Raw genomic sequence first — 12,747 nt, forward strand, 5'->3', positions numbered from 1 at the left:
GAGAGAGAGAGAGAGAGAGAGAGGAGATTGAGGAGAGACAGAGAGAGAGAGGGAGGGAGAGAGATGGGGGCACATTTTAGTGTGAGAGACAGGCTGGTGGTGTTCCCCGTGAGTGTGGACTTTTCCACTGAGTTCTGCTGCCCTGTGGCCCCAAGGGTCCCCTGCACCCCAGGGAGGGAGGGGCCAGCCCTGGGGAGGAGCCTTCGCTAGGGGCAACCATTGCCCCTCGCAGGCATACAGAGAAAGAACGTGGGAAGGAGGGGGCCCGAGGGCACGTGACTGTGTCAGGGTGCTGGCTCCCAGGCATGTGGGCCTGTGTGCGAATGACGACGTGTGCCCTCGGAGCACTGCAGAAAGGCAGGAGGCGCTGGTGCGGGCACCAGAGTCACCAGAGGCCACCTTGTTAGTCCCCCCCCTTCTAGCGCCTCAGACCACTGGGCAGGGGGCTTGCACTGAATCATGCAGTCGAGTGTGTTGTCTGGGAGTCCAGCAGCTTCCGCATGGCAAGGATGGCTCCAGCCTGCAGAGACTCGCTCACCAAGAGGAGGCCATCCTGGGGCACCCCCACAGGTCAGCAACCAGGAGGGAGCCCACCAGGCCATGCGCTGCAGGTACACGGATGGGGTCCGCCTGAGAAGGGCAGCATGTTTGGCAGTGGCGAAGTCGCCTTTCAAGAAAAGCTTTTAACCAAGACGTTCTTATTTGTCCTCAGAGGCCCCAAGAGTTAAGTGCGATCCTCCCCTTTCTATAGCAAAAGGAGCTGAGGGAGGGGAGACTCAGCGACTTGCTCAGGGTCAGAAAGTGTCTGAGACTGGATTCGAATTCAAATCTGGGGGGTGACCCACTGAGCAACCTGGCTGCCTCATTGAGAGATCACCGATCGTTTTGGAGAGTTTCTGAGTGATGAGGTGGAAAGCCAGATGGCCATGGGCGGGGAGCGAGAGGGAAGGAAATGGAGGAAGCGAGGGGAGATGGTGTATTCAAGAAGTTCCGGCCAACAATATGGCAGCAAAAGAAAGAGATACTTATCTCTTTTTATCCAGCTTTTTATCCAGATATCGATTTATCCAGCATTTGTTGGAGTAGATGTGACAAAACTGGAACACTGATGCATTGTTGGTGGAGTTGTGAATGGATCCAACCATTCTGGAGGGCAATTTGGAACTATGCCCAAAGGGTGCTAAAAGACTGTCTGCCCTTTGATCCAGCCATAGTACAGCTGGGTTTGTACCCCAAAGAGATCATAAGGAAAAAGATTTGTACAAGAATATTCATAGCTGCGCTCTTTGTGGTGGCCAAAAATTGGAAACTGATAGGATGTCCCCCGATTGGGGAATGGCTGAACACATTTCTTCTTCATTTCCTTCCTTCCTTTCCTCCTTCCTCCCTCCCTTTATCCTTTCTTCCTCCCTCCTTCCTTTCTTCCTCCCTCCCTTCCTTCTTTCCTTCCTTCCTCTTCCTTCTTCCCTCCTTCCTTTATCCTTTCCTTCCTTTCCTCCCTCCCTCCTTTCTTCCTCCCTTCCTCCTCTCCTCCCCTTCCTCCTTCCTTCCCTCCTTCCTCCCTCCCTTTATCCTTTCCTTCCTTTCCTCCCTCTCTCCTTCCTCCCCTTTTCCCCTTCCTCCTTCCCTCCTTCCTCCCTCTTCCTTCCCTCCTTCCTCCCTCCCTTCCTTTATCCTTTCCTTCCTTTCTTCCTAGCATACCACTGAGGTGGGCTGCAGCAGGGATGGGGAATGCCAGGTATCTCTACCCCTGCTGGAATTCTCTCTCTTCAAGAGCAAAATGGCGGCCCAGTCTTGGATGGCTGGTTTTCTGTCAGGATGATTGTGTGCTTTAAAAGAGGGAGCAGTAAATTAGGGGGCTCCATTGTCTCCCGATGGGCCCTCTCCCTTGCAGGCTCTCCTTCCTTTCTCCTCTCTGCCTCCGAGCTTCTCTGGCTGCCCCCCCCCCCCGAAGCCCTTCTGGGTCCCTGTTGTCTGTATATGGCTGGTCGGCCCTGTGGCCCACTCCTGGGGTGGAGGCTTCGGGTGCTGGTCCTCTGATCTGGGGCGTGTGGCCCCCCTGTGGGCCCCTTCCAGACGTGCTTCCCGAGGTGAGCCGGGGGCCGGGGGCTCTCTGCTCCGTCGTCTTCTCAGCAGTCCCAGGCCCGGCCGAGCCCATTTCTGCTCCGCACAGCTCCAGTGGGGTGCAGAGCGTGGTCTGGGGGCCGGCGATCCCGTCCGATAACGGGGCTTCGGGAAGGAAAGGGCTTCTCCCCTCCCTTCCTCGGCCCCTGGAGCAGTGGCTGGGCTGACCCATCGCTTCGGGACGCCTGCCTCGGGAAGGCCTTCCCGACCATGGCTGCCGGCCCGTGTGCAGGCTCACCTCTGCCCGCTCATCGCAGCCCGAGGGGCAGGTTCTGGGGTGGGCGACGGCCCCTTTCCTCCCCACAAGCGAGCTGAAGAGGGCGCCACTCGTGGAGGCCACTTGCTGGGAGCTGGAGCGGGGGCCACTGCCGCGCAGCCTGGGCCCTCCTTTCCCCTCTGGCCCTCGCCAGCTGGAGGACTGTGGAGCAGTCCTTGCTCTCGGGGCCTCCTTGGCGCACAGAACGGTCCCCACGTGTCCGGGGCTCCGCCCGAGCCGACCAGACAGACTCGCAGCGAGGCCCAGGCGCCCGGCGAGCCGGTCAGGGCTTCGGGACACGCAGCCGAGCCGGGCACGCGTGACGTCTCCTCGGAAGGCCCGCTCGGCTCGGGCGCTGGGAGTCCGGCGGACTAAGGGAGCCAGAAGGCCCCGAGACGGGCCGGGCAGAGAAGAAGCGCACGAGCAGAGCCAGCCGGGGTTGGGGCGGCCTCATGGGGAACCCGGAAGCCCTGGCCCGGGGGCTCCCCCTGACCTGGCGAGACGGGCCGGGGAGCTGCGGGAGGCCCCCCGAGTGTCTGCTCGTGAAATGCTCCCCTCGGCTGCACGCCCCACGTTGGCGGAAAGGGTGGACACGTGAGTGGGGCTCACATACAGAGGGGAGCCCCACGCCTCTGACCGGCAGACGGGGGGCCACCCGGACCCTCCTTCCCCGGGGGGGGGCCTCGGAGCTTCTCTCGGCGCCCAGCCTGGAACTTTAGCCCTCAGAAGCGGCTGGCTTTGCCCGTCCCCTCGGGGAGGCTCCGGCCAGGCTCAGGGCCGCCTTTTCCTCCTGGAGGCTCGCCCGGGGTGGCCGTCCGTCTGTGTGCTCAGAGGACGAGCCGTTGGGGAGCCCCGAGCGGGTGTCCGAGGTAGGCCTTCCGCCCCCGTTTCTCCGTGGCCGGCCTCGCTGTCCCGGGCGTCTCTGACTCGCGGCTGGAAAGTCCTCCGTAACGCGTGTCCGGGCCGGGCAGCCCTCCGAGGGATGGGCCGGCCCGTCCCTCGCTCCTGAAGGCTCTCCGCCACGGCGTCCTCCGCAGAGGGGACCTCGCAGACGGGCTCCTTTAAGGACAAGGCAGCGGGGTCGAGGCCGGCCTCCCCCCGGCACCTCGAGAGGCCAACGACGCCCCCCGGAGGCTCAAACCTGGACCCCGGGCGGTCAGCAGAAGGCCGTCCTCGGACGTCTGAGCGGCCCACCCCGGAAGGGAAGAGGGAGCCGTCCGTACCCCAGAGGCCCCCGCCTCCCCACGGACGCCGACAGAGCCCTGCCCCCGGGGCCCTGGTCACCCACGGCGGTGCAGTTTGCTGGAAGGCCTCGGCAAGGCCCAGGGCGCAGGTCCTGCTCCACTTTGGGTCGCCCTGCCCAAGGGGACACGCGTGGAAGGCGACCCGGACGCCAGTTTCCTTCTCCTTCTGCGAAGGGGCAGCGTTTCCAGCCCCCAAGAGGTGCAGAAGCCGGCTGCGACCTCCTCGACAATCAGCCCTGCAAGGTGTTCCCGGCGCCACACGAGACCCCAGAGAGACCAGCAGCAGCCCCCCAGCGCTCCGAGAGCCGGGCCAAGAACGGGGAAATCTCCGGCCAGCAGCGGCCACGGATGCGGCTACAGAAGCCGACAAGCGTCTTCTTAACGAGGAGGCGGAATCCCTCCGGGGAGAGAGCGAGTCCAGAAACGGGTCTGGGTGGCCGGAGGAGACGACGAAACCCAAACGGGACCACGTCAAGGAGGGAGAAAAATGGCTAGAAATAGTTCAGGTGATGCCCAGAGCGGCGGCAAGGAAGGAACAAAGATGAGGCTCAGCAGTGTGACCCAAGAGAAATGCCACGAAACCCGAGAGAAGCGCCACAAAACCCGAGAGAAACGCCACGAAACCCAAGGGAAAACCACAGAACCTGAGAGAAATGCCACGAAACCCGAGAGAAGCACCAAAAACCCAAGAGAAAAGCCACGAAACCTGAGAGAAGCGCCACGAAACCTGAGAGAAATGCCACGAAGCGCCACAAAACCCGAGAGAAAAGCCACGAAACCTGAGAGAAATGCCACGAAACCCGAGAGAAATGCCACAAAACCTGAGAGAAGCGCCACGAATCCTGAGGGAGAACCACGAAACCTGAGAGAAATGCCACGAAGCCCAAGGGAAAACCATGGAACGGGTGTGTGTGTGGAACCCAAGAGAAGTGCCACGAAACCTGAGGGAAAACCATGAAACCCGAGGGAGAACCACGAAACCGGAAACGCCACGAAACCTAAGGGAAAACCACAGAACCGGTACATTAAGAGTTGGAGGAGCCCAGCAGAACTCGAGGAACCCCCCGCCCCCACCCTGGCTGGGCCCCTGCAAGTGTTTGGGGAGTCTGGACGTCAGGACGCTGGAGACGCCCATGGAGAGAGCACGGCCCTGGCTCGAAATGGGTGTAGGCTGAGGAGTTCGAGTCAGGGGCGTGACAGGGACGCTCCAAAGGCCATTTAGAGGAGGACAGATGGACCCCCCCCACTGGGCCCCACAGGGCTCAGGACAGCAGGCTGGCAGAGGCAGCCTTGGAAGGAGCGCTCGCATCGCCGCTCGCCAGTCATCCTAAGACGTCCCGTGGACCGAAGGGCTCCACCCTGCGACCTCGAAGTAAGCAGGGAACAAGAGCGCCCCCCACCCCCACCCAGGAGACGGAAGCCCACTGCAGAGATGGGAAGAGGCCCCCGGAGCCCCATCATTCCTTCCTGGCAGGGGGGCTTCCGCAGCACCGGGGCTTACAGCGTCCAAAGAGGGGCGCGAGCATCGGGGGCAAAGGCTCTGCAGACCCCTGAGGAAATGGGCCCCGGACCAGGGAGGCTGTCTAGGAGTCTGGTAGAGAGGAGCCTGCCCTGGGGTCGAGCAGGACCAACACCGTCACCGTGAGAACGGGCCATCGCAAGGCAGGCACAGACGGGCCATCTGGGCCACGTGCACAAGACAGAGAGACAGACAGACGTGGACGGGCCATCTGGGCCACACACATGAGACAGACAGACAGATAGACAGATGTGGACGGGCCATCTGGGCCACACACGTGAGACAGACAGACAGACAGACGTGGATGGGCCATCTGGGCCACACACGTGAGACAGACAGACAGACGTGGACGGGCCATCTGGGCCACACATGTGACAGACAGATAGATAGACAGATGTGGACGGGCCATCTGGGCCACACATGTGAGACAGACAGACAGACGTGGACGGGCCATCTGGGCCACACATGTGAGACAGACAGACAGACAGACAGACAGACGTGGATGGGCCATCTGGGCCACACACGTGAGACAGACAGACAGACGTGGACGGGCCATCTGGGCCACACATGTGACAGACAGATAGATAGACAGATGTGGACGGGCCATCTGGGCCACACATGTGAGACAGACAGACAGACGTGGACGGGCCATCTGGGCCACACATGTGAGACAGACAGACAGACGTGGACGGGCCATCTGGGCCACACATGTGAGACAGACAGACAGACGTGGACGGGCCATCTGGGCCACACACGTGAGACAGACAGACAGACAGACTGACGTGGACGGGCCATCTGGGCCACACATGTGAGACACACAGACAGACAGACAGACGTGGACGGGCCATCTGGGCCACACATGAGACAGACAGACAGACAGACTGACGTGGACGGGCCATCTGGGCCACACATGTGAGACAGACAGACAGACAGACAGACAGACGTGGACGGGCCATCTGGGCCACACATGAGACAGACAGACAGACGTGGACCGGCCCTACCTGAGCAGTGGCTGCTTGGGGTACGGAGGCTGCTCGCCCCCCGGGCCCTGGGGCGCCTTCTTGGTCACCTGCTTGTAGATGTTTCTCGCGGTCACACCGATCCAGAGCAGGGTGGACAGCGTCGAATAGTGGAGCATGATGCCGACCTGGGGAAGGAGGGGCAGGGTCAGCGGGAGCTCGGGCTCTCCTCTGGCCACTGGCCAGTCCGAGGGCCCCGGCCCAGGCGCGCAGGCCCTCTGTGGCCCAAGGACGCTCCCAGTGAACGCCGGAGGAGAAGGAGGTCCCTCGGACCCCGCTCGAGGCCGGGCCCTGGGTCACGGCCCCGGAGCCCGGCTGGATGTTGCCTTGAAGGGTGCCTGGGCCGGGCAGCTCAGTCTCCTGCTGCCCGGCCCAGGCACTCCTCCGCTCGCTCGGTGACTGGCTATCGGGCCGCCTGGGGGCCCGGCACCAGGAGCCGCCTGGCGCGGGGTTCCTCCCCGCTCTCTCCGCACCAGCGCTGGCGAGCCTTTCAGGCGTCGCGTGCCCAAACCGTGCTCGTGCCGCCTGTGAGCCGCCCCCTCGGCCCAGACAGGGGAGAGAGGAAGCTCTGCCACTGCGCTGCTGGGCAGAGGCTGGGGATGGGGGGAGGCTCGCCAACACGGCCCTCCCTGGGGCACCGGCCGGGGGCCAGGCTCGTCCCCATTTTACAGCTGGGGAAGCCGAGGCCCCCAGAGCCCCTTCCATCCCCCGAGGGCGCCTCCCTTCCTTCCGGAGAGCCCCCAACGTCTCCCTCGACACCTCGTCGTCAGTCCTTTATCTGTGGCTCCCCGAGGGCAGACTCCGACCCACAGGCGGGCTTAACGATTGCTGACTGACTGTCGGACCCACGGAGCCGGCCCCTCTCCACAAGCCCGGGACACCCAGAGACGGAGAGACCAGGACAGAGACATGTTTGTAAGGCAGACAGAGAGACGGAGAGAGAGACAGAGAGAGAGGGAGAGAGAGAGAGGGGGAGAGACAGAGAGGGAGGCGGAGAGACAGACGGACGGAGAGCAGCAGACAGCAGGGGGCGGCATTCCCTGGGCCAAAGCACACTCAGACTCAGCTAGGTGGGGGCAGCGCCATTCGAATTCAGACCTCCAGCCCTGCCGGCCCTCGGGGGCGCCCAGGAGCTGCCCCTTCCCCAGGCAGAAGAGGGTGCCGGGTGGCCCCGGGGGCGGCTGAGCCCAGAACACGCCTGCGGAACGAGCGGCTTCCCCGGGTGGAGGCCGACTGATGCCAGGGGAGGTGCCCGGCTTGTGCCGAGGCCCGAGCAGGCTTCCGGGGAGCCCCCCGCGGCCCTGCCTCGGGCAGACAATGCGGTTACTCACGGCCTGGCAGACGGTCGGGTACTGGGTGCGATTGATGCCCCCGGCGAAGGCGGCGAAGGTGAGCGCCGTGTGGAAGGAGAGGTTGAGCAGCGCGTGCCACCCCTTGCGGCTGATGCGGATGGTGCTGGAGGGCGAGAGGGGGAGGGGTGGGTCGGTGCGGGCGGACGGGCCTCCCGGGTCCCCGCCGGGGCCGGCGCTCCGGGCCGCTTACCTGTGGTGCACCACGTAGGTGAGGATGGAGGCGAAGACGCAGAGCAGCATCACGGCGGTGCACGCGTACACCACGGGGTGCAGGAAGTCCCCCGGGGCCTCGGGCAGCGACAGGACCGTCTTCAGATCCTGGGGGGGGGGGGGGAGAAGCGCCTGAGCGGCCCCGGCTGTGCGCCCCCTCCCTGGCCGAGTCATCCCAGGGAGCGGGGACTGCCGCAGGAAGACCCGGGTTCAGATCCAGCCACACGGGAACCCGAGCCCCCCCAGCCCGTTCTGGCACTCTCCGCTTCCCCCTCACTCTGTCCTGGACCCTGTTCTGGAGGGGGGGCCGAGGGGAGCGCCCCGCTCTGGCCTTGGCCACCATCCCCACGGCCGCTCAGTGCTCTCCTCCTTCCTGCAGCTGCCTTCCTCTTGCCTCGGGCTTCCGGCCTCCCCAGAGGGAATGGGGATCTGGGGGGGGGCCGCTGGGGCCCGGAGACGGGAGGTCCTGGATTCAAATCCTGCTTGAGATGCGTCCTCCTGGTGTGACCCTGGATATGTCCCTTGCCCCCCCCTTCCTGCTCTTCGGCCACAGAACCCACATGTGAGGGCTCTTCAGGGGGATGGGAAGGAAGGCCCCAAAGGAACCCCAGGCCGGAGCCCTCCTGGGGCTGGGCTGGGCCCACGGCTGCGCTCTGTTTAACAACCAGCTCTCCAGCGCAGACAAGGCCCAGAAGGCCTTCAGAGCTTCCTGGCCCTGGACGTTCTGCCCATCCCTTTCTCGAGCCTGGAAACCCAGCCGAGCCGGGAGGGCCCCTGGGTGGCGGCCCAGGTGTCGGAGCCCGGAGCTGGCCGAGGACTCTGGGAAATGGGGCCAGACGGAGGGTGAGCCGGGATCCGGGGCCTCAGCGGCTCCCTTTGGCCATCCTGGGGGGGGCCGGCCACGGCCTGCGGGCGCTCCGCTTCCGGCTCAAGGATGATCTTGAGAACCTTCCTGCTGTGGTGAGGCGCAAAGGCTTCTGGGAGGGCAGGAGCGGCGCCCCGAGGCCCCAGGGCAATGGCTGGCTCCGCACCTGCCCGCAGGGAGTGAGGCGCCCGCCCGCCCGGAGTGAGGCGCCCGCCCGCCCGCCTGTCCGGCAGGGGCCCCGGGGAGCCCCCATCTCGGCGGGGGAGCAGCGGAGCTTCACCAGCCTGGCTCTCCGGGAAGGGCCCCTCCCGTCACCTGGCAGGGGGGGAGGGGAGGCAGGGGCGGGGCTGGCGCGCAGCAGAGCCTCCCTCAAAGCTCCCTGGGGGGGGGGGGGCGCGCTGGGAGGACCCAGGAGCCTTTGCGGAATGCTCTGCCGGCAGCTGCCCGAAGGCTGCTTCCCCTTGTCCCCCGCTTGCCGTCGGGCTTCGCCCTGGGAGGCTGCGTGCTCTGGCCGAGGGTTCCCTGCGAGGTCCTCCTCCCTCCAGCCTCCCCTCCCCCGCTGGATAACCTCCCTCACTACAGCCGGGGGAGGGGGGGCCTGGACAGGTCACGGTCTTCCCCTTCAGCTTCCTCATCGGTAAAGGGGCCAGAATGGGCCCCTCGCGGGGGGGGGGGGGTCCTCCTTCTTCGGGTCTGGCCCCCCTGCCATCTAGTAGGTGACGCCTCCCCGCTTGGCCCCGGGTCCGGCAGGGCGGGCCCTCCCCTTCGGGCTCCTCCCAGGGTGGGGCTCGGCTCCAAGGAGCCCCGCCCCCCGCCGTCCCGTCGGGCCCTCCCCTCCCCCACCCGAGAGCCCGGAGAGGGGAGGGAGCTGCCGGCTCGGCCCAGAGATCGCTGCTCTCCTCTCGGCAAATGATTCACCATTGCAGCACGGCCGAGCCTCATTAGTATGATGGGCAGGCCTGGGGGACAGCGCGGCGGCGGCGGCATTTCTGCCAAGTCATAGACACTCACCATGAGCACCGCGAAGTGGCCCCAGTGCGGGCACCGGAGGGTCAGGAGGTCTCCCGCCGAGCCCGCTACGCTGCACCGGTCTCCTCGCCGGCCTCCATGTCCCGAGGGAAGGTCAAAATCCCCAGCGGCCGCCTCGGGGGTCAGCCCCGGCGCCCGCCCAGGGCCGCAGGCTGCAGCCCTCTGGAAGGCAGGCGGGGAGGCCCTGAGCCCAGGCCAGCCCGCCCCCTCCCGCCGCCCCGCCGCAGGGTGACCCTCTTCAGGGCTCCCCGCGGAGGAGCCCGAAGGCGCCGCCGAGCCCGCCAAAGCCTTTTCCGGAGGCAGCAACAAGTTTGGACCGCGGCGTCTGCGGCCTCCGTCTTGGACGGGGCGGGGGAGGAGCCCCCCTTCCGAATAAAGTTGGCCAGAGGCTGCCCCCTCCCCCCTCGGCCGTCCGCACGCCACGTCCATACATGAAGGAGCGCCTGTGTTCGTGCACGCCAGCCACAGGCAGAGGCGCCCCCGCCCCGCCCCGCCCCGCCCCGCCCCGGCTGCCCCCAACTTCCTACCTAGGCGCGCAAAGACCACCCGAGTGGCCGCCGACCTCCGCCTCCCGGCAGCCGCGGGGCCGGAGCCCGGGCCGCCGCTGCCGCCGGCGAAGAGTTTCCCATTGCGGAAGGCGATCAATGTGAGCTTGCAGGTGGAGTTAGCAACAGATTGCCGGGCCGGGCCGAGGGGGCCGAGGGGGCCGAGGGGCCCGGGGCAGCTGGACCCAGGCGGCCACGGGGACGCCGCCGCCGCGCTGTACCGTGTGGCACAGGGGAGGGGGAGGGGGAGAAAAGGAAAGGGCGGGGGAGGGGGAGGGGGAGGCAGAAGACGGAGGATGAGAAGCCCGGCTCCCGAGCGCGACCGCGGCTCCCCCAGTCCTGCATCAGCCAGCGAGGCTGCGGGGACGGGCTGGGATGCTGCCGCCGCCGCTATCGCTTCTCCTCCTCCCCGCCTCCTTTCCCAGGGACTGGAAGCCCGAGCCGGCCAGCCTGGGCGGTCGCCATGGGGATGGGCGGGAGGAGGTGGGGGTGGGCGCCCGCGGGGCCGCCTCCCCCTCCCCTCCCCCTCCCCGCCGCTGCCGCCGCTGCAGACCTGGGGAGCGCGGTGGCGGCGGCAGGGGCAGCGGCGCCCAGGCCGGGGCGAGCACTGCGGTCCCCGCTCCTCCTCGGGCTCGGGCTCGGCTTTAAAGAGCCCTGGCGGTGGCCCGGCCAGCTCCCCCTCCCTCCGCACCCTCCCTGGGCAGCTGGCGCAAAGGCTCCCGGGCCGGAGCGGGCCAGAGCCCGCCACCGAGCCGGAGACACTCCGCGGAGGGTTATTTCGGGTTCCACGCAGACACGCGCTGAGGGCGGGCCAGCGGCCGGCGCTCTCCCCCCGCAGGTGTCCGCGCAGTCCCAGCCGAGCCCGAGAGGGAGGCCCGCCCAGGGGCCCGCGCACCTCCCTCGGAACGGGAATCTGCGGAGCCCCCGGGAGCCGGCGGGGCGTTGGGCCGAGGAGGAGCCCCTCCCCCCCCCCTTCGCCAGTCCAAACCGTCCCAAAGCAGGCCCGGAGCGCCGCTGGACGGTCACCTTGGACAGCTCCTCTGCCTGGGCCTTCCAGGCCGCCCGGCGCGACGGTCTCTGGGTGGGGATCCGCGGCGCCCGCAGGACAAGGAAGGCTCCGGGCTGCTCCGGCTCCTCCAAACCTCCCGTCGCTTCCCGGGTGGCCCTGAGCAAGTTGCCGCCGCCCCCGCCGCCTCCGAGCACCCATCTGCGGCCCCTCGCCCAGACACGCAGCCACTGGGAGGCGGGGGCGCCGGGTGGTCAACGCAGGGACCTCTGCGGGAGCCGCTTCTGCCTCGCTGAGCTACGGAGACGCCCACCCGGCGAGATGGGCTGAGGCGGCCCTCGGGCAGCATCTCCGGGAACCCCAGAGGGGGTGGGGAGAGGCCGGGAGGCCAGCAGTTCGCGTCCCAGCCCCCCCCCCCGCCCCCCCAGGTTCCATTCCTGTCCCAGGGTCACTGGCAGCGGGGCTCACCGGGCAGTCTGGAAGGCTGAGCCCTGCCCTTCCCACTAGGCGCTGCCTCTGCTTTGCTCAGCAAACATTCCCCCAGTGCCCTTCCACATTTACCTGCCCTTCCCTCCCTCCCTCCTTCCTCCCTTTCTTCCTCCCTTCCTCCCTTCCTTCCTTCCTTCCTTCCTTCCTTCCTTCCTTCCTTCCTTCCTTCCTTCCTTCCTTCCTTCCTTCCTTCCTTCCTTCCCTCTCCTTCCTTCCTTCCTTCCTTCCTTCCTTCCTTCCTTCCTTCCTTCCTTCCTTCCTTCCTTCCTTCCTTCCTTCCTTCCTTCCTTCCTTCCTTCCTTCCTTCCTTCCTTCCTCCTCCTCCCTCTCCCTCCTCCTCCCTTCCTTCCTTCCTTCCTTCCTTCCTTCCTTCCTTCCTTCCTCCCTCCCTCCCTCCCTTCCTTCCCTCCTCCCTCCCTCCTTCCTTCCTTCCCTCCTTCCTTCCTTCCTTCCTTCCTTCCTTCCTTCCTTCCTTCCTTCCTTCCTTCCTTCCTTCCTTCCCTCCTTCCTTCCTCCTTCCTTCCCTTCTTCCTTCCTTCCTTCCTTCCTTCCTTCCTTCCTTCCTTCCTTCCTTCCTTCCTTCCTTCCTTCCTTCCTTCCTTCCTTCCTTCCTTCCCTCCTTCCTTCCCTCCTTCCCTCCTTCCTTCCTTCCTCCTTCCTTCCTTCCCTCCCTCCTTCCTTCCTTCCCTCCTTCCTTCCTTCCCTCCCTCCCTCCTTCCTTCCTTCCTTCCTTCCTTCCTTCCTTCCTTCCTTCCTTCCTCCCTCCCTCCCTTCCTTCCTTCCCTCCCTCCCTCCCTCCTTCCTTCCTTCCCTCCTTCCTTCCTTCCTTCCTTCCTTCCTTCCTTCCTTCCTTCCTTCCTTCCTTCCTTCCTTCCTTCTTCCTTCCCTCCTTCCTTCCCTCCTTCCTTCCCTTCTTCCTTCCTTCCTTCCTTCCTTCCTTCCTTCCTTCCTTCCTTCCTTCCTTCCTTCCTTCCTTCCTTCCTTCCTTCCCTCCTTCCTTCCCTCCTTCCCTCCTTCCTTCCTTCCCTCCTTCCTTCCTTCCTCCCCTCCTTCCTTCCTTCCCTCCTTCCTTCCTTCCCTCCCCCCTCC

At 65.7% G+C, this 12,747-nt stretch overlaps 1 protein-coding gene across 2 annotated transcripts in view; it reads right to left on the minus strand.

Moving 5' to 3' along the window:
• Nucleotides 1-10,743, minus strand: part of ADGRA1 (adhesion G protein-coupled receptor A1) — a 20,582-nt gene extending 9,839 nt beyond the window's left edge. For both annotated transcript variants that reach the window (XM_056794812.1, XM_056794806.1), the window contains exons 1-5: nucleotides 10,146-10,743; nucleotides 9,601-9,780; nucleotides 7,705-7,832; nucleotides 7,494-7,617; nucleotides 6,145-6,290 (exon numbers count right to left, since the gene is read on the minus strand). In XM_056794812.1, coding sequence (XP_056650790.1) covers nucleotides 6,145-6,290; nucleotides 7,494-7,617; nucleotides 7,705-7,832; nucleotides 9,601-9,603 — 401 coding nt within the window. In that variant the 5' untranslated portion in view covers nucleotides 9,604-9,780; nucleotides 10,146-10,743. The remainder of the gene's footprint in view (nucleotides 1-6,144; nucleotides 6,291-7,493; nucleotides 7,618-7,704; nucleotides 7,833-9,600; nucleotides 9,781-10,145) is intronic.
• Nucleotides 10,744-12,747: the final 2,004 nt, after the last annotated feature.

The sequence above is a fragment of the Monodelphis domestica genome, chromosome 1 (genome assembly GCF_027887165.1).
Source record: "Monodelphis domestica isolate mMonDom1 chromosome 1, mMonDom1.pri, whole genome shotgun sequence".
Taxonomy (NCBI): domain Eukaryota; kingdom Metazoa; phylum Chordata; class Mammalia; order Didelphimorphia; family Didelphidae; genus Monodelphis; species Monodelphis domestica.